At 32.6% G+C, this 26,853-nt stretch overlaps 1 protein-coding gene across 1 annotated transcript in view; it reads right to left on the bottom strand.

Moving 5' to 3' along the window:
• Window positions 1–26,853, bottom strand: part of itfg1 (integrin alpha FG-GAP repeat containing 1) — a 402,483-nt gene that overhangs the window by 23,357 nt on the left and 352,273 nt on the right. The window contains exon 14 of the mRNA XM_061963663.1: window positions 22,822–22,900. Within this exon, the coding sequence (XP_061819647.1) occupies window positions 22,822–22,900 (79 nt within the window). The remainder of the gene's footprint in view (window positions 1–22,821; window positions 22,901–26,853) is intronic.

Raw genomic sequence — 26,853 nt, forward strand, 5'->3', positions numbered from 1 at the left:
AGTGTGTGTGTGTGTGTGTGTAATGTGTGTGTGTGTATGTGCATGTGTGTGTGTGTGTGTGTGTGTGTGTGTGCGTGTGTCAATGCCAATTTGCATTCATTGTTTACAAAGAAGGAGATGCATATCTGCATCACATTGTGATACAACTTATACTTTGTGTTGCAGGTTAACACAAAAATGAAGCAAACACAAAGAACACAACAACGAATACACAACGAACATGATAATAAACACACAGAGAACACAACAACGAATACACAAAGAACACAACAAACACGACAATGAATACACAACGAACACAACAATGAACACGCAACGAACACAAGAATGAATACACAACAATGGACGCACTAAGAACGTAACAAAGAACACACAAAGAACACAACAATGAATACACAACGAACACAACAATGGACACAACGAACACAACAAGGAATACACAACAAACACAACAATGGATAGACAACAACAACAACAATGAACAAATGACAAACACAACAATGGATACACAACCATGGATAGACAACAAACACAACAATGGATGGACAACAAACACAACAATAGATACACAATGACAACAACAATGAACAAACAACAAACACAACAATGGATAGACAACAAACACAACAATGGATAGACAATGAATAAACAACGAACACAACAATGGACACGCAACGAACAAAATAATGAATACACAACAATAGATGCACTAAGAACGTAACAATAAACACACAAAGAACACAACAATGAATACACAATGAACACAACAATGAATACACTACGAACACAACAATGGACACAACAAACACAACAATGGATACACAACAATGGATAGACAATGCACACAACAAACACAACAATGAATACACAACAAACACAACAATTGATATACAACAGCAACAACAACGACAACAACAATGAACAAACAACAAACACAACTATGGATACACAACAATGGATAGACAACAAACACAACAATGGATACACAATAAACAACAATGAACAAACAACAACCACAACAATGGAAAGACAACAAACACAACACTGGATAGACAACAAACACAACAATGAACAAACAACAAACACAACAATGGAAAGACAACAAACACAACACTGGACAAACACAAAAATGAACAAAAAACAAACACAACAATGAATACACAACAATGAACACACAACAAACAACAATGAATAAACAACAAACACAACAATGGATAAACAACAAACACAACAATGAATACACAAAAATGAACACACGACAAACACAACAATGAATACACAACAATGAACACACAACAAAAAACAATGGGTACACAACAAACACAACAATGGATAAACAACAAACACAACAATTAATACACAAAAATGAACACACAACAAACACAACAATGAATACATAACAATGAACACACAACAATCACAACAATGAATACACAACAATGAACACACAACAAACACAACAATGAACACATAACCACAACAATGAACACATAACCACAACAATGAACACATAACAAACACAACAATGGATAGACAACAAACACAACAATCACAACAATGAACACATAACAAACACAACAATGGATATACAACAACCACAACAATGAACACCTAACAACCAAAACAATGAACACATAACAAACACAACAATGGATATACAACAACCACAACAATGAACACATAACAAACACAACAATAGATGGACAACAAACACAACAATGAACACACAACAACCACAACAATGAACACATTACAAACACAACAATGGATATACAACAACCACAACAATGAACACATAACAAACACAACAATGGATATACAACAACCACAACAATGGACACGCAACGAACAAAATAATGAATACACAACAATAGATGCACTAAGAACGTAACAATAAACACACAAAGAACACAACAATGAATACACAATGAACACAACAATGAATACACAATGAACACAACAATGAATACACTATGAACACAACAATGGATACACAACAAACACAACAATGGATAAACAACAAACACAACAATTAATACACAAAAATGAACACACAACAATGAATACACAACAATGAACACACAACAAAATCAGCAATGGATACACAAAAAACACAACAATGAACACACAACAAACACAACAATGAACACATAACCACAACAATGAACACATAACAAACACAACACTGGATAGACAACAAAAAACACATACCAAACACAACAATAGATATACAACAACCACAACAATGAACACCTAACAACCAAAACAATGAACACATAACAAACACAACAATGGATATACAACAACCACAACAATGAACACATAACAAACACAACAATAGATGGACAACAAACACAACAATGAACACTTAACAAACACAACAATGGATATACAACAACCACAACAATAAACACATAACAACCAAAACAATGAACACATAACAAACACAACAATGGATATACAACAACCACAGCAATGAACACATAACAAACACAACAATAGATGGACAACAAACATAACAATGAACACACAACAACCACAACAATGAACACATTACAAACACAACAATGGCTTTACAAGAACCACAACAATGAACACATAACAAACACAACAATGGATAGACAACAAACACACAACAAACACAACAATGAACACACAACAACCACAACAATGAACACATAACAAACACAACAATGGATATACAACAACCACAACAATGAACACATAACAACCAAAACAATGAACACATAACAAACACAACAATAGATGGACAACAAACACAACAATGAACACACAACAACCACAACAATGAACACATTACAAACACAACGATGGCTATACAACAACCACAACAATGAACACATAACAAACACAACAATGGATATACAACAACCACAACAATGGACACGCAACGAACAAAATAATGAATACACAACAATAGATGCACTAAGAACGTAACAATAAACACACAAAGAACACAACAATGAATACACAATGAACACAACAATGAATACACAATGAACACAACAATGAATACACTACGAACACAACAATGGATACACAACAAACACAACAATGGATAAACAACAAACACAACAATTAATACACAAAAATGAACACACAACAATGAATACACAACAATGAACACACAACAAAATCAGCAATGGATACACAAAAAACACAACAATGAACACACAACAAACACAACAATGAACACATAACCACAACAATGAACACATAACAAACACAACACTGGATAGACAACAAAAAACACATACCAAACACAACAATAGATATACAACAACCACAACAATGAACACCTAACAACCAAAACAATGAACACATAACAAACACAACAATGGATATACAACAACCACAACAATGAACACATAACAAACACAACAATAGATGGACAACAAACACAACAATGAACACTTAACAAACACAACAATGGATATACAACAACCACAACAATAAACACATAACAACCAAAACAATGAACACATAACAAACACAACAATGGACATACAACAACCACAACAATGAACACATAACAAACACAACAATAGATGGACAACAAACACAACAATGAACACACAACAACCACAACAATGAACACATTACAAACACAACAATGGATATGCAACAACCACAACAATGAACACATAACACACACAACAATGGATAGACAACAAACACAACAACGAACACACAACAAACACAAAAATGAACACATAACAACACAACAACAGATAAACAACAATGGATAGACAACAAACACAACAACGAACACACAACAAACACAAAAATGAACACATAACAACACAACAACAGATAAACAACAATGGATAGACAACAAACACAACAATGAATACATAACAAACACAACAATGAACACACAACAACGGATAGACAACAATAAACACACAACAATGGATAGACAACAATGTCTAGAGAAAGAATGAGTATGATGTACAGCTGAGAGTGGATGATGGATGGCAATGATGAAGTCATCTCAGACAAAAAGAAGACATCAGCAGAAAGGAGAAGTCAATGAATAAAAACATAAAAAGAAGTCAATGAATATAAAGATAAAGAAAGAAGTAAATGAATATAAAGATAAAGGATACTAAACACGTCCACCTTCTTTACTTCTGTCAACTTTCATGTTGAATATTGATATCGTGATATCAAGCAGCTGAAGTGGATACTGTGAAGAGTTCTACATGTATCCCATCATGCATTGCAGCGGATTAAATGGTGTCATTTTTAATGATGTGTTGTGTTTGGACATTTTTAGGGTTGTGTTTGCTGATACAGGTAGGATTGTGTTTGCCGATACAGGTAGGATAGTGTTTCCTGTGTGATGAGCAGAGTGTGCTGCTGTAATCCCCACTAGTGGTAAGTCTAATTGGACGAGTGCAAAAAGCTGAACATTGATTCTCCTCCCAGCAGCAAACTCAGACACGCTCGGCTCTCCAATTTGCTGCACCACATTTTTACTGCTGCTTTTTTTAGCAGAGAACTTTCAAGACAGAATCCATCTTGGGAAGCAGCGTCCTCTGTAGTGGACAAAGAACTGGGCGAGGAAATGATATCAATGTATGTTGCGATCGATATGAATGATAAATGTCCTCAATAAAGTGTACAATCATTTCTTTAGGTAAAATGTGATGTTAGCACAAAGCTAACATAACTTTGCTAGTATTGCTAACCTAGCATGGTGTTGAAATGTATTGTTAGCATGCAGCTAACTATGCTAGCATTACTAACCTAGCAATATGTTCAAATGTATTGTTAGCATGCAGCTAAGATAACTATGCTAGTATTATTAACCTAGCATGATGGTAAAATGTATTGTTAGCATGCAGCTAACTATGCTGGTATTATTAACTTAGCATGATGGCCAAATGTAAAGTTAGCATACAGCTAAGATAGCTATACTCGTATTACTAACCTAACATGACGTTAAAATGTATAGTAAGCATGCAGCTAACATAGCTATGCTAGTATTACTAACCTGGCATGATGTTGAAATTAAATGTTAGCATGTAGCTAACATAGCTATTGTGCAGGATGTATATATGTTTAAGAGTTATTTCTCTATTCATAGCCATGTTTGACCAGATAGTACTTTTCCTTTGTATATTCTACCAGTCTCTCTTTGTCTTCAGATTGTCTGTTTAGTGTCTTAAACCATCAGGAATGTGAAATACAACACCCACTCTTTCCTTATCAGTGTTGTTGAGGGGGTGAAATGGGGGTTTTCTTTGTGTGCAAAGGAGTTGGCTTTTCCGTTGAAATGCCAGATCAACTAGAGGAGCCGATATGAATGTATTGGTTAAGATGATCTCCTAAAGCTTTAGTAAAACTTGAAAATATTCCAGTTCTGTCTTGATGGTCCTTCTTACTCAGCATATATGTCACCGAAAGAACTTGGGATTGACCAGTAACTGAGATTCCCTGGGAGGAAGAACTGGTCCGACGCAACACTATCCTAGTGTTATTAACCTCGCAATATGTTAAATGTATTGTTAGCATGCAGCTAAGATAACTATGCTAGTATTATTAACCTAGCTTGATGTTAAAATGTATTGTTAGCATGCAGCTAAGATATCTATGCTAGTATTATTAACCTAGCTTGATGTTAAAATGTATAGTTAGCATGCAGCTAACATAGCTATGCTAGTACTACTAACCTGGCATGATGTTAAAATGAAATGTTAGCATGTAGCTAACATAGTTATTGTGGAGGATGTATATATGTTTAAGAGTTATTTCTCTATTCATAGCCATGTTTGACCAGCTAGTACTTTTCCTTTGTATATTCTACCAGTCTCTCTTTGTCTTCAAATTGTCTGTTTAGTGTCTTAAACTATCAGGAATGTGAAATACAACACCCACTCTTTCCTTATCAGTGTTGTGAGGGGGAGAGATGGGGGTTTTCTTTGTGTGCAAAGGAGTTGGCTTTTCCGTTGAAATGCCAGATCAACTAGAGGAGCCGATATGAATGTATTGGTTAAGATGATCTCCTAAAGCTTTAGTAAAACTTGAAAATATTCCAGTTCTGTCTTGATGGTCCTTCTTACTCAGCATATATGTCACCGAAAGAACTTGGGATTGACCAGTAACTGAGATTCCCTGGGAGGAAGAACTGGTCCGACGCAACACTATCCTAGTGTTATTAACCTCGCAATATGTTAAATGTATTGTTAGCATGCAGCTAAGATAACTATGCTAGTATTATTAACCTAGCTTGATGTTAAAATGTATTGTTAGCATGCAGCTAAGATATCTATGCTAGTATTATTAACCTAGCTTGATGTTAAAATGTATAGTTAGCATGCAGCTAACATAGCTATGCTAGTATTACTAACCTGGCATGATGTTAAAATGAAATGTTAGCATGTAGCTAACATAGTTATTGTGGAGGATGTATATATGTTTAAGAGTTATTTCTCTATTCATAGCCATGTTTGATTAGCTAGTACTTTTCCTTTGTATATTCTACCAGTCTCTCTTTGTCATCAGATTGTCTGTTTAGTGTCTTAAACCATCAGGTATGTGAAATACAACACCCACTCTTTCCTTATCAGTGTTGTGAGGGGGAGAGATGGGGGTTTTCTTTGTGTGCAAAGGAGTTGGCTTTTCCGTTGAAATGCCAGATCAACTAGAGGAGCCGATATGAATGTATTGGTTAAGATGATCTCCTAAAGCTTTAGTAAAACTTGAAAATATTCCAATTCTGTCTTGATGGTCCTTCTTACTCAGCATATATGTCACCGAAAGAACTTGGGATTGACCAGTAACTGAGATTCCCTGGGAGGAAGAACTGGTCCGACGCAACACTATCCTAGTGTTATTAACCTCGCAATATGTTAAATGTATTGTTAGCATGCAGCTAAGATAACTATGCTAGTATTATTAACCTAGCTTGATGTTAAAATGTATTGTTAGCATGCAGCTAAGATATCTATGCTAGTATTATTAACCTAGCTTGATGTTAAAATGTATAGTTAGCATGCAGCTAACATAGCTATGCTAGTACTACTAACCTGGCATGATGTTAAAATGAAATGTTAGCATGTAGCTAACATAGCTATTGTGGAGGATGTATATACGTTTAAGAGTTATTTCTCTATTCATAGCCATGTTTGACCAGCTAGTACTTTTCCTTTGTATATTCTACCAGTCTCTCTTTGTCTTCAGATTGTCTGTTTAGTGTCTTAAACCGTCAGGAATGTGAAATACAACACCCACTCTTTCCTTATCAGTGTTGTTGAGGGGGTGAAATGGGGGTTTTCTTTGTGTGCAAAGGAGTTGGCTTTTCCGTTGAAATGCCAGATCAACTAGAGGAGCCGATATGAATGTATTGGTTAAGATGATCTCCTAAAGCTTTAGTAAAACTTGAAAATATTCCAATTCTGTCTTGATGGTCCTTCTTACTCAGCATATATGGCTTTAAAAGCGCTGACTCGTGTTATTGCCAAGGTGCAAACTGGCACAAAAAGGTTGCATTCAGGTGCTTCAGGAGCAATGGACTCTCAGCAGGTGTGCACTGATGATGAGGTGTGCTGACTGGCACAGTTGCAGCACCTGTGCACACCACGCAGCATGTGAGCACACCTGCGCAGAATTACTCTATACATGCTTTGTTTTACTGAATTATTTGTAGAAATATACAACATATATTTTCTCATCATACTAAAATATTTGTAAAAATATAAAATATATTTTCTCATCATACTGAATTATTTGTAAAAAGATACAGTATATTTTCTCTTCATATTCAATTATTTGTAAAAAATAAATACAAATATTTTCTCATCATACTGAATTATTTCTTAAAATATATTTCAAAATATACAATACATTTTCTTATCATGAATTTTTTCTGATCATACTGAATTATTTGTTAAAATATAAAATATATTTTCTCATCATACTGAATTAAAAAAAAAAAATATATAAAACATATTTTCTCATCATACTAAATTATTTGTAAAAATAGAAAATACATTTTCTAATCATACTGAATTATTTGTAAAAATATAAACAATATATTTTGTCATCATACAGAATGATTTGTAAAAAAATATACAAAATATATTTTCTCATCATTAGTGAATTATTTGTAAAAATATAAAATATATTTTCTCATCATACTGAATTTAAAAATATATATATATAAAATATATTTTCTCATCATACTAAATTATTTGTAAAAATATAAAATACATTTTCTAATCATACTGAATTATTTGTAAAAATATAAACAATATATTTTGTCATCATACAGAATGATTTGTAAAAAAAAATACAAAATATATTTTCTCATCATTACTGAATTATTTGTAAAAATATAAAATATATTTTCTCATCACACAGAATTATTTGTAAAAGAAAAATACAAAATATATTTTCTCATCATACTGAATTATTTAAAACAATAAATAAAAATATTTTCTCATCATACTGAATTATTTAAAAAAATATAAAATCTATTTTAAAATATACAATACATTTTCTTATTATGAATTTTTTGTAAAAATATAAAATTCATTTTTCTGATAATACTGAATTATTTGTTAAAATCATAAACAAAATATTTTCTCATCATACAGAATTATTTGTAAAAATATAAAATATATTTTGTCATCATACAGAATTATTTGTAAAAAAAAACACAAAATATATTTTCTCATTATTACTGAACTATTTGTAAAAATGTATAGTATATTTTCTCATCATATTGAATTATTTGTAAAAATATAAAAAATATATTTTCTCATTATACTGAATTATTTAAAAGAATAAAAAAATGTTTTCTTATCATACTGAATTGTTTGTAAAAATATAAAATATATTTCCTCATCATACAGAACTATTTGTAAAAATATAAAATACATTTTAAAATATAAAATACATTTTCTTATCAAGTATTATTTGTAAAAATATAAAATACATGTTTTTGTAATACTGAATTATTTGTAAAAATATAAAAACGTTTTATCATCATACTGAATTATTTGTAATGATATAAAATATATTTTCTTATCATACAGAATTATTTGTAACAATATTAAATATATCTCGTCCTCACACAGAATTATTTGTAAAAAAAAAAATACTAAATATATTTTCTCATCATTACTGAATTATTTGTAAAAATATAAAGTACATTTTCTCATCATATTGAATTATTTGTAAAAATATAAAAAATATATTTTCTCATCATACTGATTTAAAAAAATAAATAATTCCTTATCATACTGAATTATTTGTAAAAATATAAAATATATTTCCTCATCATACAGAACTATTTGTAAAAATATAAAATACATTTTAAAATATAAAATACATTTTCTTATCAAGTATTATTTGTAAAAATATAAAATACATGTTTTCGTCATACTGAATTATTTGTAAAGATATAAAAATGTTTTATCATACTGAATTATTTGTAAACATTTCAAAATATTTTCTCATCATACAAAACTATTTGTAAAAATATAAAAACGTTTTATCATCATACTGAATTATTTGTAATGATATAAAATATATTTTCTTATCATACATAATTATTTGTAACAATATTAAAAATAATTCTCATCATACTGAATTATTTGTAAAAATATAACAAATATTTTCTCATCATACTGAATTATTTGTAAAAATCCATCCATCCATCCATTTTCTACCGCTTGTCTCCTTTGGGGTTAAATATATTTTATATTTGTAAAAATATAAAATATATTTTCTCATCATACGGAATTAAAAACAAAATATATAAAAAATATTTTCTCATCATACAGAATTATTTGTAAAAATATAAAATACATTTTCTAATCATGAATTATTTGTAAGAATATAAAATACATTTTCTCATCATACTGAGTTATTTGTAAAAATATAAAACACATTCTCATCATACTGAATTATTTGTAAAAATATATAAATATTTTCTCATTATACAGATTTATTTGTAAAAATATAAAATATATTTTCTCATCATACATAATTATTTAAAAAAATATGAAAAATATATTTTCTCATACAGAATTATTTGTAAAAATATAAAATATATATTTTCTCATCATAAATCGCTGTTTCCTCTTTGCTCGCGTTGTAGGGTTCAGGACAAATGAAGTTACTCATTGGAGACGCCCCAGACATGCTGTGTGTGTGTGTGTGTGTGTGTGTGTGTGTGTGTGTGTGTGTGTGTGTGTGTGTGTGTGTGTGTGTGTGTGTGTGTGTGTGTGCGTGTGTGCGTGTGTGAGCATGCGTTCCATCGGTGCTCATCTCTTACTGTGTTGCTGGCGGTCCCCTGAGTTGAAACTACAATATAAACACTCTTTATAACACACACACACACACACACACACACACACACACACACACACACACACACACACACACACACACACACACACACACACACACACACACACACACACACGCACACACACACAGAATTTTGCTGCCATTAAATGAGTAGTCGAGGGAATTGTGCTGGAAAAGCCGTCCGCTACTCAGCTAACATCCAGTGGAAGGAAGGAAGGAAGGAAGGAAGGAAGGAAGGAAAGAAGGAAGGAAAAAAGAAAGGAAAGAAGGAAGGCACACGCACACACACACACACACACACACACACACACACACACACACACACACACACACACACACACACACACACACACACACACACACAAAGTTGTGTTACATCCAGAATGTAGTAAACAATTCAGAGAGAGTCAATGAAGAATGTTCTTTGGTGCTGATATTATTATTATTATTATTATTATTAATATTGTTGTAACACTAGTGAGATAGCGGCTAACGTGCCTCCACAGTGCGAAGCTGCTTCTAAATCACTAATCCCCTGCCTCCATGGTGGTCTTACAGGTAGTCTTATCACTGGAGGAGGGGGAATAGCTAAACATGCTCCACTACACAGCATACAAAAAAATGCTTATAGATAATAATATAGAATAATACAATTGTATTATATAATAATGATAAATTATTATAATTTATGTATACTTATTTTACATGATCATTGTCTCTAAGATGTCTCCTTTATTAACATTTTTTTTTTTAAATTAAAAACCTTTTTATTTAATTTACTTTATTTTAATTGGGACGTTTGGGACAAGTTTAGGGAGATTTTGACAAGTTTGTGGTGGGGGGGGGCTCGTTATTAATAATGAAATGTTAACAACCTTCCATTCTATACCACTTAAAAACATTAATAGACAAAGAAAATTGCTGCACAAATGTAGCACAAACGAATGAAAGAATGAATCAAGTTATGACAAGGTGGGGGGTTTTGTTGACTAAGTAAGAATGTTGATGAAGTCAAGGTGTTGACTAAGTAAGGATGTTGACTAAGTAAGGATGTTGACTAAGTAAGAATGTTGATGAAGTCAGGATGTTGACTAAATAAGGATGTTGACTAAGTAAGAATGTTGACTAAGTAAGGATGTTGACAAAGTAAGGATGATGACTAAGTAAGAATGTTGACGAAGTCAGGATCTTGACTAAATAAGGATGTTGACTAAGTAAGGATGTTGACTAAGTAAGAATGTTGACAAAGTCAGGATGTTGACTAAATAAGGATGTTGACTAAGTAAGGATGTTGACTAAGTAAGAATGTTGACGAAGTCAGGATGTTGACTAAATAATGATGTTGACTAAGTCAGGATGTTGACTAAGTAAGGATGTTGACGAAGTAAGGATGTTGACTAAGTAAGAATGTTGACTAAGTAAGGATGTTGACTAAGCAAGAATGTTGACTAAGTAAGGATGTTGACTAAATAAGGATGTTGACTAAGTCAGGATGTTGACTAAGTAAGGATGTTGACTAAGTAAGGATGTTGACTAAGTAAGAATGTTGATGAAGTCAGGATGTTGACTAAATAAGAATGTTGACAAAGTCAGGATGTTGACTAAATAAGGATGTTGACTAAGTAAGAATGTTGACTAAGAAAGGATGTTGACTAAATAAGGATGTTGACTAAGTAAGGACGTTGACTAAGTAAGGATGTTGACGAAATAAGGATGTTGACTAAGTAAGAATGTTGACAAAGTCAGGATGATGACTAAATAAGGATGTTGACTAAGTAAGGATGTTGACTAAGTAAGAATGTTGACGAAGTCAGGATGTTGACTAAGTAAGGATGTTGACTAAGTAAGGATGTTGACTAAGTAAGAATGTTGATGAAGTCAGGATGTTGACTAAATAAGGATGTTGACTAAGTAAGAATGTTGACAAAGTAAGGATGTTGACGAAGTAAGGATGATGACTAAGTAAGAATGTTGACGAAGTCAGGATGTTGACTAAATAAGGATGTTGACTAAGTAAGGATGTTGACTAAGTAAGAATGTTGACTAAGTAAGGATGTTGACTAAGTAAGAATGTTGACTAAGTAAGAATGTTGACTAAGTAAGGATGTTGACTAAGTAAGGATGTTGACTAAATAAGGATGTTGACTAAGTCAGGATGTTGACTAAGTAAGGATGTTGACTAAGTAAGGATGTTGACTAAGTAAGAATGTTGATGAAGTCAGGATGTTGACTAAATAAGGATGTTGACTAAGTAAGAATGTTTACTAAGTAAGGATGTTGACGAAGTAAGGATGACTAAGCAAGAATGTTGACGAAGTCAGGATGTTGACTAAATAAGGATGTTGACTAAGTAAGGATGTTGACTAAGTAAGAATGTTGACTAAGTAAGGATGTTGACTAAGTAAGAATGTTGACAAAGTCAGGATGTTGACTAAATAATGATGTTGACTAAGTCAGGATGTTGACTAAGTAAGGATGTTGACGAAGTAAGGATGTTGACTAAGTAAGAATGTTGACTAAGTAAGGATGTTGACTAAGTAAGAATGTTGACTAAGTAAGAATGTTGACTAAGTAAGGATGTTGACTAAATAAGGATGTTGACTAAGTAAGAATGTTGACTAAGTAAGGATGTTGACGAAGTAAGGATGATGACTAAGTAAGAATGTTGACGAAGTCAGGATGTTGACTAAATAAGGATGTTGACTAAGTAAGGATGTTGACTAAGTAAGAATGTTGACAAAGTCAGGATGTTGACTAAATAAGGATGTTGACTAAATAAGGATGTTGACTAAGTAAGGATGTTGACTAAGTAAGAATGTTGACGAAGTCAGGATGTTGACTAAATAATGATGTTGACTGAGTAAGAATGTTGACTAAGTAAGAATGTTGACTAAGTAAGGATGTTGACTAAGTAAAGATGTTGACTAAGTAAGAATGTTGACGAAGTCAGGATGTTGACTAAATAAGGATGTTGACTAAGTCAGGATGTTGACTAAATAAGGATGTTGACTAAGTAAGGATGTTGACTAAATAAGGATATTGACTAAGTCAGGATGTTGACTAAGTCAGGATGTTGACTAAGTAAGGATGTTGACGAAGTCAGGATGTTGACGAAGTCAGGATGTTGACTAAATAAGGATGTTGACTAAGTAAGGATGTTGACTAAATAAGGATATTGACTAAGTAAGAATGTTGACGAAGTCAGGATGTTGACTAAATAAGGATGTTGACTAAGTCAGGATGTTGACTAAATAAGGATGTTGACTAAGTAAGAATGTTGACTAAGTAAGAATGTTGACTAATAAAAACGAATGAAAGAATGAATCAAGTTATGACAAGGTGGGGGGTTGGGGCTCGTTAATAATAAAATATTGATGACATAAAAAAATATAATATAAATTGCAGTGGAAATGAGCACAAATGTAGCACAAAGGTTTTTTTGGGGGGGGGGAGGCTCGATATTGATAATAAAATGTTAACACAAAAACTAGAATAGTTAGACAAAATAAATTGCAGCAGAAAGGATTGGAACATGTTTGGAGAGATAATGACAAGATGGATGACATCACCAGTCAGAAAAAGTATTTTAAAGTAACTCCACAAACATAACAACGGCACAAACGATAACAAAAGATGATGTGTTATTTGAATAGTCACAATGCTGAGGAGCTAACATCAACACTCTATTACCCTGCTGCTCACATACGTCATGAGGACTTTTACTTTGAAGGGCATCCCATCCCAGCAGGCAGACAGGAAGCAGGCCTGGGTTTGGAGCTTCTAAAGCGACATGAGAGAGCGTCAGAGCGAGGGAAAAGACAACTCCCGGCAGAAGTTTCCGCTCCAGAAAGACGAGCGTCTCGGACTTTGAGGAGCGAGGAAAAATGAAAGCTTGGAACTCTCGGTAGCTTCAGAGGGAAAAGTGGGCCTCCCAGGAAGTAGGGAAGTCTTGTGAAGGCTGGCGGCGCCTGCAGGCTCCACTTGTGTGATTGACACAACTGAGGTCCAATCTGACAACATCCTGCACTTTTGTCTCACTTTTATTCGTATTACTTCTGTGTGGACGTATGCTCGTGCGCGATGAGAACGTGTCACTCTCCTGACGCACTGTAACGATGAGAGCTGCGATGCACGTGACACCGCCCAGCTGCTCATCTTCTTATGTGGGATAACTGCAGACTTTCAAATCACGGTGGAGCTGGCAGCCATGCAGTCAATTAAAGAGACAACCACACTTGTTCACATAGGTAAATGTGTGTTAAGTTAAGTTAAGTAAGAATGTTGACAAAAGTCAGGATGTTGACTAAGCAAGGATGTTGATAAAGTGAGGATGTTGACTAAGTCAGGATGTTGACTAAATAAGGATGTTGACTAAGTAAGAATGTTGACGAAGTCAGGATGTTGACTAAGTCAGGATGTTGACTAAATAAGGATGTTGACTTAGTCAGGATGTTGACTATGTCAGGATGTTGACTAAGTAAGGATGTTGACTAAGTCAGGATGTTGACTAAGTAAGAATGTTGATGAAGTCAGGATATTGACTAAATAATGATGTTGACTAAGTCAGGATGTTGACTAAGTAAGGATGTTGACAAAGTAAGGATGTTGACTAAATAAGAATGTTGACTAAGTAAGGATGATGACTAAGTAAGAATGTTGACAAAGTCAGGATGTTGACTAAGTAAGAATGTTGACTAAGTAAGGATGTTGACTAAATAAGGATGTTGACTAAGTAAGGATGATGACTAAGTAAGAATGTTGACGAAGTCAGGATGTTGACTAAATAAGGATGTTGACTAAGTCAGGATGTTGACTAACTAAGAATGTTGACTAAGTAAGGATGCTGACTAAGTAAGAATGTTGATTAAGTAAGGATGTTTATGAAGTAAGAATGTTGACGAAGTCAGGATGTTGACTAAATAAGGATGTTGACTAAATAAGGATGTTGACTAAGTAAGGATATTGACTAAATAAGGATGTTGACTAAGTCAGGATGTTGACTAAATAAGGATGTTGACAAAGTAAGGATGTTGACTAAGTAAGAATGTTGACAAAGTCAGGATGTTGACTAAGTAAGGATGTTGACTAAGTAAGGATGTTGACTAAGTAAGGATGTTGACTAAGTCAGGATGTTGACTAAGTACGGATGTTGACTAAGTCAGGATGTTAACTAAGTAAAGATGTTGACTAAGTAAGAATGTTGACAAAGTCAGGATGTTGACTAAATAAGGATGTTGACTAAGTAAGGATGTTGACTAAGTAAGAATGTTGACTAAGTCAGGATGTTGACTAAGTAAGGATGTTGACTAAGTAAGAATGTTGACAAAGTCAGGATGTTGACTAATTAAGGGTGTTGACTAAGTAAGAATGTTGACTAAGTAAGGATGTTGACAAAGTCAGGATGTTGACTAAGTACGGATGTTGACTAAGTCAGGATGTTGACTAAGTAAAGATGTTGACTAAGTAAGAATGTTGATGAAGTCAAGGTGTTGACTAAGTAAGGATGTTGACTAAATAAGGATGTTGACTAAATAAGGATGTTGACAAAGTAAGGATGTTGACTAAGTAAGAATGTTGACAAAGTCAGGATGTTGACTAAGTAAGAATGTTGACTAAGTAAGGATGTTGACTAAGTAAGGATGTTGACTAAGTAAGAATGTTGCCAAAGTCAAGATGTTGACTAAATAAGGATGTTGACTAAATAACGATGTTGACTAAGTAAGGATGTTGACAAAGTAAGAATGTTGACGAAGTCAGGATGTTGACTAAATAAGGATGTTGACTAAATAAGGATGTTGACTAAGTAAGGATGTTGACTAAGTAAGAATGTTGACGAAGTCAGGATGTTGACTAAATAATGATGTTGACTAAGTCAGTATGTTGACTAAGTAAAGATGTTGACGAAGTAAGGATGTTGACGAAGTCAGGAAGTGGACTAAGTCAGGATGTTGAGTAAGTAAGGATGTTGACTAAGTCAGGATGTTGACTAAGTAAGGATGTTGACTAAGTAAGGATGTTGACTAAGTAAGAATGTTGATGAAGTCAGGATGTTGACTAAATAAGGATGTTGACTAAGTAAGGATGTTGACTAAATAAGGATGTTGACTAAGTAAGAATGTTGACTAAGTAAGAATGTTGACTAAGTAAGGATGTTGACTAAGTAAGAATGTTGATGAAGTCAGGATGTTGACTAAATAAGGATGTTGACTAAGTAAGGATGTTGACTAAGTAAGAATGTTGACAAAGTCAGGATGTTGACTAAATAAGGATGTTGACTAAGTAAGGAAGTTGACTAAGTAAGAATGTTGACTAAGTAAGGATGTTGACTAAATAAGGATGTTGACTAAGTAAGGATGTTGACTAAGTAAGAATGTTGACTAAGTCACGATGTTGACTAAATAAGGTTGTTGACTAAGTAAGGAAGTTGACTAAGTAAGAATGTTGACTAAGTAAGGATGTTGACTAAGTCAGGAAGTTGACTAAGTAAAGATGTTGACTAAGTAAGAATGTTGATGAAGTCAAGGTGTTGACTAAGTAAGGATGTTGACAAAATAAGGATGTTGACTAAGTAAGAATGTTGACGAAGTCAGGATGTTGACTAAATAAGGATGTTGACTAAGTCAGGATGTTGACTAAGTAAGGATGTTGACTAAGTAAGGATGTTGACTAAGTCAGGATGTTGACTAAGTAAAGATGTTGACTAAGTAAGGATGTTGACGAAGTAAGGATGATGACTAAGTAAGGATGTTGACTTAGTCAGGATGTTGACTAAGTAAGAATGTTGATGAAGTCAGGATGTTGACTAAGTAAGGATGTTGACTAAGTAAGGATGTTGACTAAGTCAGGATGTTGACTAAGTAAAGATGTTGACTAAGTAAGGATGTTGACGAAGTAAGGATGATGACTAAGTAAGGATGTTGACTTAGTCAGGATGTTGACTAAGTAAGAATGTTGATGAAGTCAGGATGTTGACTAAATAATGATGTTGACTAAGTCAGGATGTTGACTAAGTAAGGATGTTGACTAAGTAAGGATGTTGACTAAGTAAGAATGTTGACGAAGTCAGGATGTTGACTAAATAAGGATGTTGACTAAGTAAGAATGTTGACTATGTAAAGAAGTTTACTAAGTAAGGATGCTGACTAAGTCAGGATGTTGACTAAATAAGGATGTTGACTAAGTCAGGATGTTGACTAAGTAAGGACGTTGACTAAGTAAGGATGTTGACGAAGTAAGGACGTTGACTAAGTAAGGATGTTGACTAAGTAAGGATGTTGACTAAGTAAGAATGTTGATGAAGTCAGGATGTTGACTAAATAAGGATGTTGACAAAGTAAGGATGTTGCCTAAGTAAGAATGTTGACAAAGTCAGGATGTTGACTAAGTAAGGATGTTGACTAAGTAAGGATGTTGACTAAGTCAGGATGTTGACTAAGTACGGATGTTGACTAAGTCAGGATGTTGACTAAGTAAAGATGTTGACTAAGTAAGAATGTTGATGAAGTCAAGGTGTTGACTAAGTAAGGATGTTGACTAAGTCAGGATGTTGACTAAGTACGGATGTTGACTAAGTCAGGATGTTGACTAAGTAAAGATGTTGACTAAGTAAGAATGTTGATGAAGTCAAGGTGTTGACTAAGTAAGGATGTTGACTAAATAAGGATGTTGACTAAGTAAGGATGTTGACTAAATAAGGATGTTGACGAAGTCAGGATGTTGACTAAGTCAGGATGTTGACTAAGTACGGATGTTGACTAAGTCAGGATGTTGACTAAGTAAAGATGTTGACTAAGTAAGAATGTTGATGAAGTCAAGGTGTTGACTAAGTAAGGATGTTGACTAAATAAGGATGTTGACTAAGTAAGGATGTTGACTAAATAAGAATGTTGACTAAGTAAGGATGTTGACTAAGTAAGGATGTTGACTAAGTAAGGATGTTGACTAAGTAAGAATGTTGACGAAGTCAGGATGTTGACTAAATAAGGATGTTGACTATATAAGGATGTTGACTAAGTCAGGATGTTGACTAAGTAAGGATGTTGACGAAGTAAGGATGTTGACTAAGTAAGAATGTTGACTAAGTAAGGATGTTGACTAAGTAAGAATGTTGACAAAGTCAGGATGTTGACTAAATAAGGATGTTGACTAAGTAAGGATGTTGACTAAGTAAGAATGTTGACGAAGTCAGGATGTTGACTAAATAATGATGTTGACTAAGTCAGGATGTTGACTAAGTAAAGATGTTGACGAAGTAAGGATGTTGACTAAGTAAGGATGTTGACTAAGTAAGAATGTTGATGAAGTCAGGATGTTGACTAAATAAGGATGTTGACTAAGTAAGAATGTTGACTAAGTAAGGATGTTGACGAAGTAAGGATGATGACTAAGTAAGAATGTTGACGAAGTCAGGATGTTGACTAAATAAGGATGTTGACTAAGTAAGGATGTTGACTAAGTAAGAATGTTGACAAAGTCAGGATGTTGACCAAATAAGGATGTTGACTAAGTAAGGATGTTGACTAAGTAAGAATGTTGACTAAGTAAGGATGTTGACTAAGTAAGGATGTTGACTAAGTAAGAATGTTGACTAAATAAGGATGTTGACTAAGTAAGGATGTTGACTAAGTAAGGATGTTGACTAAGTAAGGATGTTGACTAATTAAGGATGTTGACTAAGTAAGAATGTTGACGAAGTCAGGATGTTGACTAAATAAGGATGTTGACTAAGTAAGGATGTTTACTAAGTAAGGATGTTGACTAAGTAAGAATGTTGACAAAGTCAGGATGTTGACTAAGTAAGGATGTTGACTAAGTAAGAATGTTGACAAAGTCAGGATGTTGACTAAATAAGGATGTTGACTAAGTAAGGATGTTGACTAAGTAAGAATGTTGACTAAGTAAGGATGTTGACTAAGTAAGGATGTTGATGAAGTCAGGATGTTGACTAAATAAGGATGTTGACTAAGTAAGGATGTTGACTAAGTAAGGATGTTGACTAAGTAAGAATGTTGACTAAGTAAGGATGTTGACTAAGTAAGGATGTTGATGAAGTCAGGATGTTGACTAAGTAAGGATGTTGACTAAGTAAGAATGTTGACAAAAGTCAGGATGTTGACTAAATAAGGATGTTGACTAAGTAAGGATGTTGACTAAGTAGGAATGTTGATGAAGTCAGGATGTTGACTAAATAAGGATGTTGACTAAGTAAGGATGTTGACTAAGTAAGAATGTTGACAAATTCAGGATGTTGACTAAATAAGGATGTTGACTAAGTAAGGATGTTGACTAAGTAAGAATGTTGATGAAGTCAGGATGTTGACTAAATAAGGATGTTGACTAAGTAAGGATGTTGACTAAGTAAGAATGTTGACTAAGTAAGGATGTTGACTAATTAAGGATGTTGACTAAGTAAGAATGTTGACTAAGTAAGGATGTTGACTAAGAAAGAATGTTGATGAAGTCAGGATGTTGACTAAGTAAGGATGTTGACTAAGTCAGGATGTTGACTAAGTAAGGATGTTGACTAAGTAAGAATGTTGACAAAGTCAGGATGTTGACTAAATAAGGATGTTGACTAAGTAAGGATGTTGACTAAGTAAGAATGTTGACTAAGTCAGGATGTTGACTAAGTAAGGATGTTGACTAAGTAAGAATGTTGACAAAGTCAGGATGTTGACTAATTAAGGATGTTGACTAAGTAAGAATGTTGACTAAGTAAGGATGTTGACGAAGTCAGGATGTTGACTAAATAAGGATGTTGACTAAGTAAGGATGTTGACTAAGTAAGAATGTTGACGAAGTCAGGATGTTGACTAAGTCAGGATGTTGACTAAGTAAGGATGTTGACTAAGTAAGAATGTTGACTAAGTAAGGATGTTGACTAAGTAACAATGTTGACTAAGTAAGAATGTTGACTAAGTAAGGATGTTGACTAAATAAGGATGTTGACTAAGTCAGGATGTTGACTAAGTCAGGATGTTGACTAAATAAGGATGTTGACTAAGTCAGGACGTTGACTAAGTAAGGATGTTGACGAAGTAAGGATGTTGACTAAGTAAGAATGTTGACGAAGTCAGGATGTTGACTAAATAAGGATGTTGACTAAGTAAGGATGTTGAATAAGTAAGAATGTTGATGAAGTCAGGATGTTGACTAAATAAGGATGTTGACTAAGTAAGAATGTTGACTATGTAAAGAAGTTTACTAAGTAAGGATGCTGACTAAGTCAGGATGTTGACTAAATAAGGATGTTGACTAAGTCAGGATGTTGACTAAGTAAGGACGTTGACTAAGTAAGGATGTTGACGAAGTAAGGACGTTGACTAAGTAAGGATGTTGACAAAGTAAGGATGTTGACTAAGTAAGAATGTTGATGAAGTCAGGATGTTGACTAAATAAGGATGTTGACAAAGTAAGGATGTTGACTAAGTAAGAATGTTGACAAAGTCAGGATGTTGACTAAGTAAGGATGTTGGCGAAGTCAGGATGTTGACTAAGTAAGGATGTTGACTAAGTAAGAATGTTGACGAAGTCAGAATGTTGATGAAGTCAGGATGTTGACTAAATAAGGATGTTGACTAAGTAAGAATGTTGACAAAGTCAGGATGTTGACTAAGTAAGAATGTTGACTAAGTAAGGATGTTGACTAAGTAAGGATGTTGACTAATTAAGGATGTTGACTAAGTAAGGATGTTGACTAAGTCAGGATGTTGACTAAGTAAGGATGTTGACTAAGTAAGAATGTTGATGAAGTCAGGATGTTGACTAAATAAGGATGTTGACAAAGTAAGGATGTTGACTAAGTAAGAATGTTGACAAAGTCAGGATGTTGACTAAGTAAGAATGTTGACTAAGTAAGGATGTTGACTAAGTAAGGATGTTGACTAAGTAAGAATGTTGCCAAAGTCAGGATGTTGACTAAATAAGGATGTTGACTAAATAACGATGTTGACTAAGTAAGGATGTTGACAAAGTAAGAATGTTGACGAAGTCAGGATGTTGACTAAATAAGGATGTTGACTAAATAAGGATGTTGACTAAGTAAGGATGTTGACTAAGTAAGAATGTTGACGAAGTCAGGATGTTGACTAAATAATGATGTTGACTAAGTCAGTATGTTGACTAAGTAAAGATGTTGACGAAGTAAGGATGTTGACGAAGTCAGGAAGTGGACTAAGTCAGGATGTTGAGTAAGTAAGGATGTTGACTAAGTCAGGATGTTGACTAAGTAAGGATGTTGACTAAGTAAGGATGTTGACTAAGTAAGAATGTTGATGAAGTCAGGATGTTGACTAAATAAGGATGTTGACTAAGTAAGGATGTTGACTAAATAAGGATGTTGACTAAGTAAGGATGTTGACTAATTAAGGATGTTGACTAAGTAAGAATGTTGACTAAGTAAGGATGTTGACTAAGTAAGAATGTTGATGAAGTCAGGATGTTGACTAAGTAAGGATGTTGACTAAGTCAGGATGTTGACTAAGTAAGGATGTTGACTAAGTAAGAATGTTGACAAAGTCAGGATGTTGACTAAATAAGGATGTTGACTAAGTAAGGATGTTGACCAAGTAAGAATGTTGACTAAGTCAGGATGTTGACTAAGTAAGGATGTTGACTAAGTAAGAATGTTGACAAAGTCAGGATGTTGACTAATTAAGGATGTTGACTAAGTAAGAATGTTGACTAAGTAAGGATGTTGACGAAGTCAGGATGTTGACTAAATAAGGATGTTGACTAAGTAAGGAAGTTGACTAAATAAGAATGTTGACTAAGTCAGGATGTTGACTAAGTAAAGTCGTTGACGAAGTAAGGATGTTGACTAAGTAAGAATGTTGACGAAGTCAGGATGTTGACTAAATAAGGATGTTGACTAAGTAAGGATGTTGACTAAGTAAGGATGTTGACTAAATAAGGATGTTGACTAAGTAAGGATGTTGACTAAGTAAGAATGTTGACTAAGTAAGGATGTTGACTAAGTAAGGATGTTGACTAAGTCAGGATGTTGACTAAATAAGGATGTTGACTAAATGAGAATGTTGACGAAGTCAGGATGTTGACTAAATAAGGATGTTGACTAAGTAAGGATGTTGACTAAGTAAGGATGTTGACTAAGTAAGAATGTTGACTTAGTAAGGATGTTGACTAAGTAAGGCTGTTGACTAAGTAAGGATGTTGACTAATTAAGGATGTTGGAGTCTCACTGCTTTGAAAAGTGATGAAGAAATCAATAAGCAGAGTCAAATATAGTAAATATTAATTTAGGAAACAAACATGGCAGAAAGTGATTTAGTCTCCTTTCAGTGGCAGCTGCTGCTGCTGCTTGCTCGGCCCTGCTGCCTGCGTGCCTTCGGGCAACAACACAAACTGGAGAAATCAATAGGCACTTTTCTCAATCTGTATTTCCCCCCACGCTAACCTGCTCCCCACACAACCCTGCGGCGGCGGCGGCGTGGAGGAGAGAAAATGTCAGCCACTGACCTGAGGCGTTCTTCAGCTTGCCGTTGGAGTCCAGCGTGGTGTACATGACGTACGGACCTGGCTGGTTCACTCCCAGCGGCTGCAAACAACACATGACTCAGCATCATTTTGTCATCAAGTGATGCTTATATATTTGTACTCTATATACGGATTTAGTAAAGCGCCATATGAATTTGATGTATTCTCATTATTATTATTATCATTATTATTATTATTATCATTATTATTGTTATCATCATTATTATTATCATTATTATTATTATTATTATTATTATCATTATTATTATTATTATCATTAGTATTATTATAATTATTATTATCATTATTACAATCATTATTATTATTCATACTATTATCATTATTATTATTACCATCATTATATTATTATCATTATTGTTATCATCATTATTATTATCATTATTATTATTATTATTACCATCATTGTTATTATTATCATTATTAATATTATCATTATTATTATTATCGTTATTATCATTATTATTATTCTAATTATTATTATTAATAATAATAATAATATTATTATCATTATTATTATGATCATCATTATTATTATTGTTATTGTTAATATCATTAGTATAATTATTATCATTATTATTATCATTATTTCTATCATTATTATTATTAAAACTATTATCATTATTGTTATTACCATCATTATATTATAATTATTATTATTGTTATCATTATTATTTTTATTATCATTATTATTGTTATCATCATTATTATTATCATTATTATTATTATTATTATTATCATCATCATTATTATTATCATTAGTATTATTATAATTATTATTATCATTATTACAATCATTATTATTATTCATACTATTATCATTATTATTATTACCATCATTATATTATTATCATTATTGTTATTGTTATCATTATTATTATTATCATTATTATTATTATTACCATCATTGTTATTATTATCATTATTAATATTATCATTAATATTATTATCGTTATTATCATTATTATTATTCTAATTATTATTATTACTAATAATAATATTATTATCATTATTATTATGATCATCATTATTATTATTGTTATTGTTAATATCATTAGTATAATTATTATCATTATTATTATCATTATTACTATCATTATTATTATTAAAACTATTATCATTATTGTTATTACCATCATTATATTATCAATATTATTATTGTTATCATTATTATTATTATTATTATTATTATTATTATTACCATCATTGTTATTATTATCATTATTAATATTATCATAATTATTATCATTATCATTATCATCATTATTAATGTTATCATCATTATTATTATTTTAATTATTATTATTAATAATAATATTATTACCATTATTATTATCATCATCATCATCATTATTATTATTATTATTATTATTATTACCATTAGTATAATTATTATTATCATTATTACTATCATTATTATTATTAATACTATTATTATCATTATTATTATTACCATCATTATATTATCATTATTATTATTGTTATCATTATTGTTATCATCATTGTTATCATTATCATTATTATTATTATTATCATTATCATCATTATTATAATTGTAATTATTATTATTATTAATGTCATTACTATTAGTATTATTATTATCATAATTTGTATTATTATTATTATTGTCATTATTATTATTACCATTATTATTATAGTTATCTTTATTACTATTATTACTTACTATACTTATATATTATACTTTTTTCCTACATTTTGAACCCTGCGGCTTATAAAACGGTGCGGATAATTCACAGATTTTTCTTCGCTGAGAGCGATGATGCAAATAGTTTTTAAAAAAAAATCAAGCAAAGACACTGAAAAGGTGTCCATAGCGTTTCTACTCGTATGGGTTCTTCATTCATCACTCCAAGCGACGTTTTGGAGTTTTACAATATAACTAAAACAACTCATACTTACTAAAGCATCCCATCAATGTGTGATGTCTGTAGGAGTGTTTTCATGCATATTTCTACGTGCTATCGTCATGTGATCAAGCTGTCTGTGTTAGCATTATTAACTTACATTATTTTTGTGTTGTTTCAGTTTCACGAATTCCTTAATAAATTCACCAACACGTCACCGTGGAGTTATTGCGTCTGTTTAGCTGATTGGAGAGCTCGACTATGACTTCTGCTTTGTTTGATCGGCCGTTTTACTGCCTTGTTACAGACACCCTTTGGAAACAATTAAGGTAATGTAAATACACATTTTCAGAATATTTCCGTGTAAATAACTTATAACTTATAGACCGGTGTGACTTTTATATGGAAAATATATTTTCTTGTACAATTTACTGGGTGAAGTTTATATACCATATATGTGTATGTGTATATATATATATATTTTTTTGTGTTGTTTTAGTTTCACAAATTCCTCAGTGAATTCACCGAAACGTCACCGCGGAGTTATTGAGTCTGTTTAGCTGGTTGAAGAGCTAGCTTGGGTCCATGACAATGACTTCTGTTTTGTTTGATCGGCCGTTTTACTGCCTTGTTACAGACACCCTTTGGAAACAATTAAGGTAATGTAAACAAACATTTTCAGAATATTTCCTTGTAAATAACGTGCGACCTATGCACTCTATAGTCCGTAAAATAGCTTGCGCAGCTAGCGGTTCCATGACCATGAATTCTGTTTTGTTTGATCGGCCGTTTTACTGCCTTGTTACAGACACCCTTTGGAAACAATTAAGGTAATGTAAATACACATTTTCAGAATATTTCCGTGTAAATAACTTGCAACTTATAGACCGGTGTGACTTTTATATGGAAAATATATTTTTCTTGTACAATTTAGTGGGTGAAGTTTATATACCGTATATATATATATAGTTTTTTTTGTGTTGTTTCAGTTTCACAAATTCCTTAGTGAATTCACCGAAACGTCACCGCGGAGTTATTGAGTCTGTTTAGCTGATTGAAGAGCTAGCTTGGGTCCATGAAAATGACTTCTGTTTTGTTTGATCGGCCGTTTTACTGCCTTGTTACAGACACCCTTTGGAAACAATTAAGGTAATGTAAACAAACATTTTCAGAATATTTCCTTGTAAATAACTTGCGACCTATGCACTCTATAGTCCGTAAAATAGCTTGCGCAGCTAGCGGGTCCATGACCATGACTTCTGTTTTGTTTGATCGTCCCCGTTTTACTGCCTTGTTACAGACACCCTTTGGAAACAATTAAGGTAATGTAAATACACATTTTCTGAATATTTCCGTGTAAATAACTTGCAACTTATAGACCGGTGTGACTTTTATATGGAAAATATATTTTCTTGTACAATTTAGCGGGTGAAGTTTATATACCATATATATATATATATATATATATATATATATATATATATATATATATATATATATATATATATATATATATATATATATATATATCTTCTTGTGTTGTTTCAGTTTCACAAATTCCTCAGTAAATTCCCCGAAACGTCACCGTGGAGTTATTGAGTCTGTTTTGCCTGTTGGGGAGCTAGCCTGGGTACATGACAATGACTTCTGTTTTGTTTGATCGGCCCGTTTTACTGCCTTGTTACAGACACTGTTTGGAAACAATTAAGGTATGTACACATTTTTTTACAGAATATTTCTGTGTAAATAACTCATTTCACAACGTGTATACGTGCGACTTATAGTCCAGTGCGACTTATATATGGAACATATATTTTCTTGTACAATTTAGTGGGTGAAGTTTATATACCGGTGCACTCTATAGTCCGTAAAATAACTTGCGCAGCTAGCGGGTCCATGACCATGACTTCTGTTTTGTTTGATCGGCCGTTTTACTGCCTTGTTACAGACACCCTTTGGAAACAATTAGGTAATGTAAATACACATTTTCAGAATATTTCCGTGTAAATAACTTACGACTTATAGACCAATGTGACTTTTATATGGAAAATATATTTTCTTGTACAATTTAGTGGGTGAAGTTTATATACCATATATGTATATATATATATATACATATATATATATATAT

Source organism: Nerophis lumbriciformis, linkage group LG06, assembly GCF_033978685.3.
Source record: "Nerophis lumbriciformis linkage group LG06, RoL_Nlum_v2.1, whole genome shotgun sequence".
Classification (NCBI taxonomy): domain Eukaryota; kingdom Metazoa; phylum Chordata; class Actinopteri; order Syngnathiformes; family Syngnathidae; genus Nerophis; species Nerophis lumbriciformis.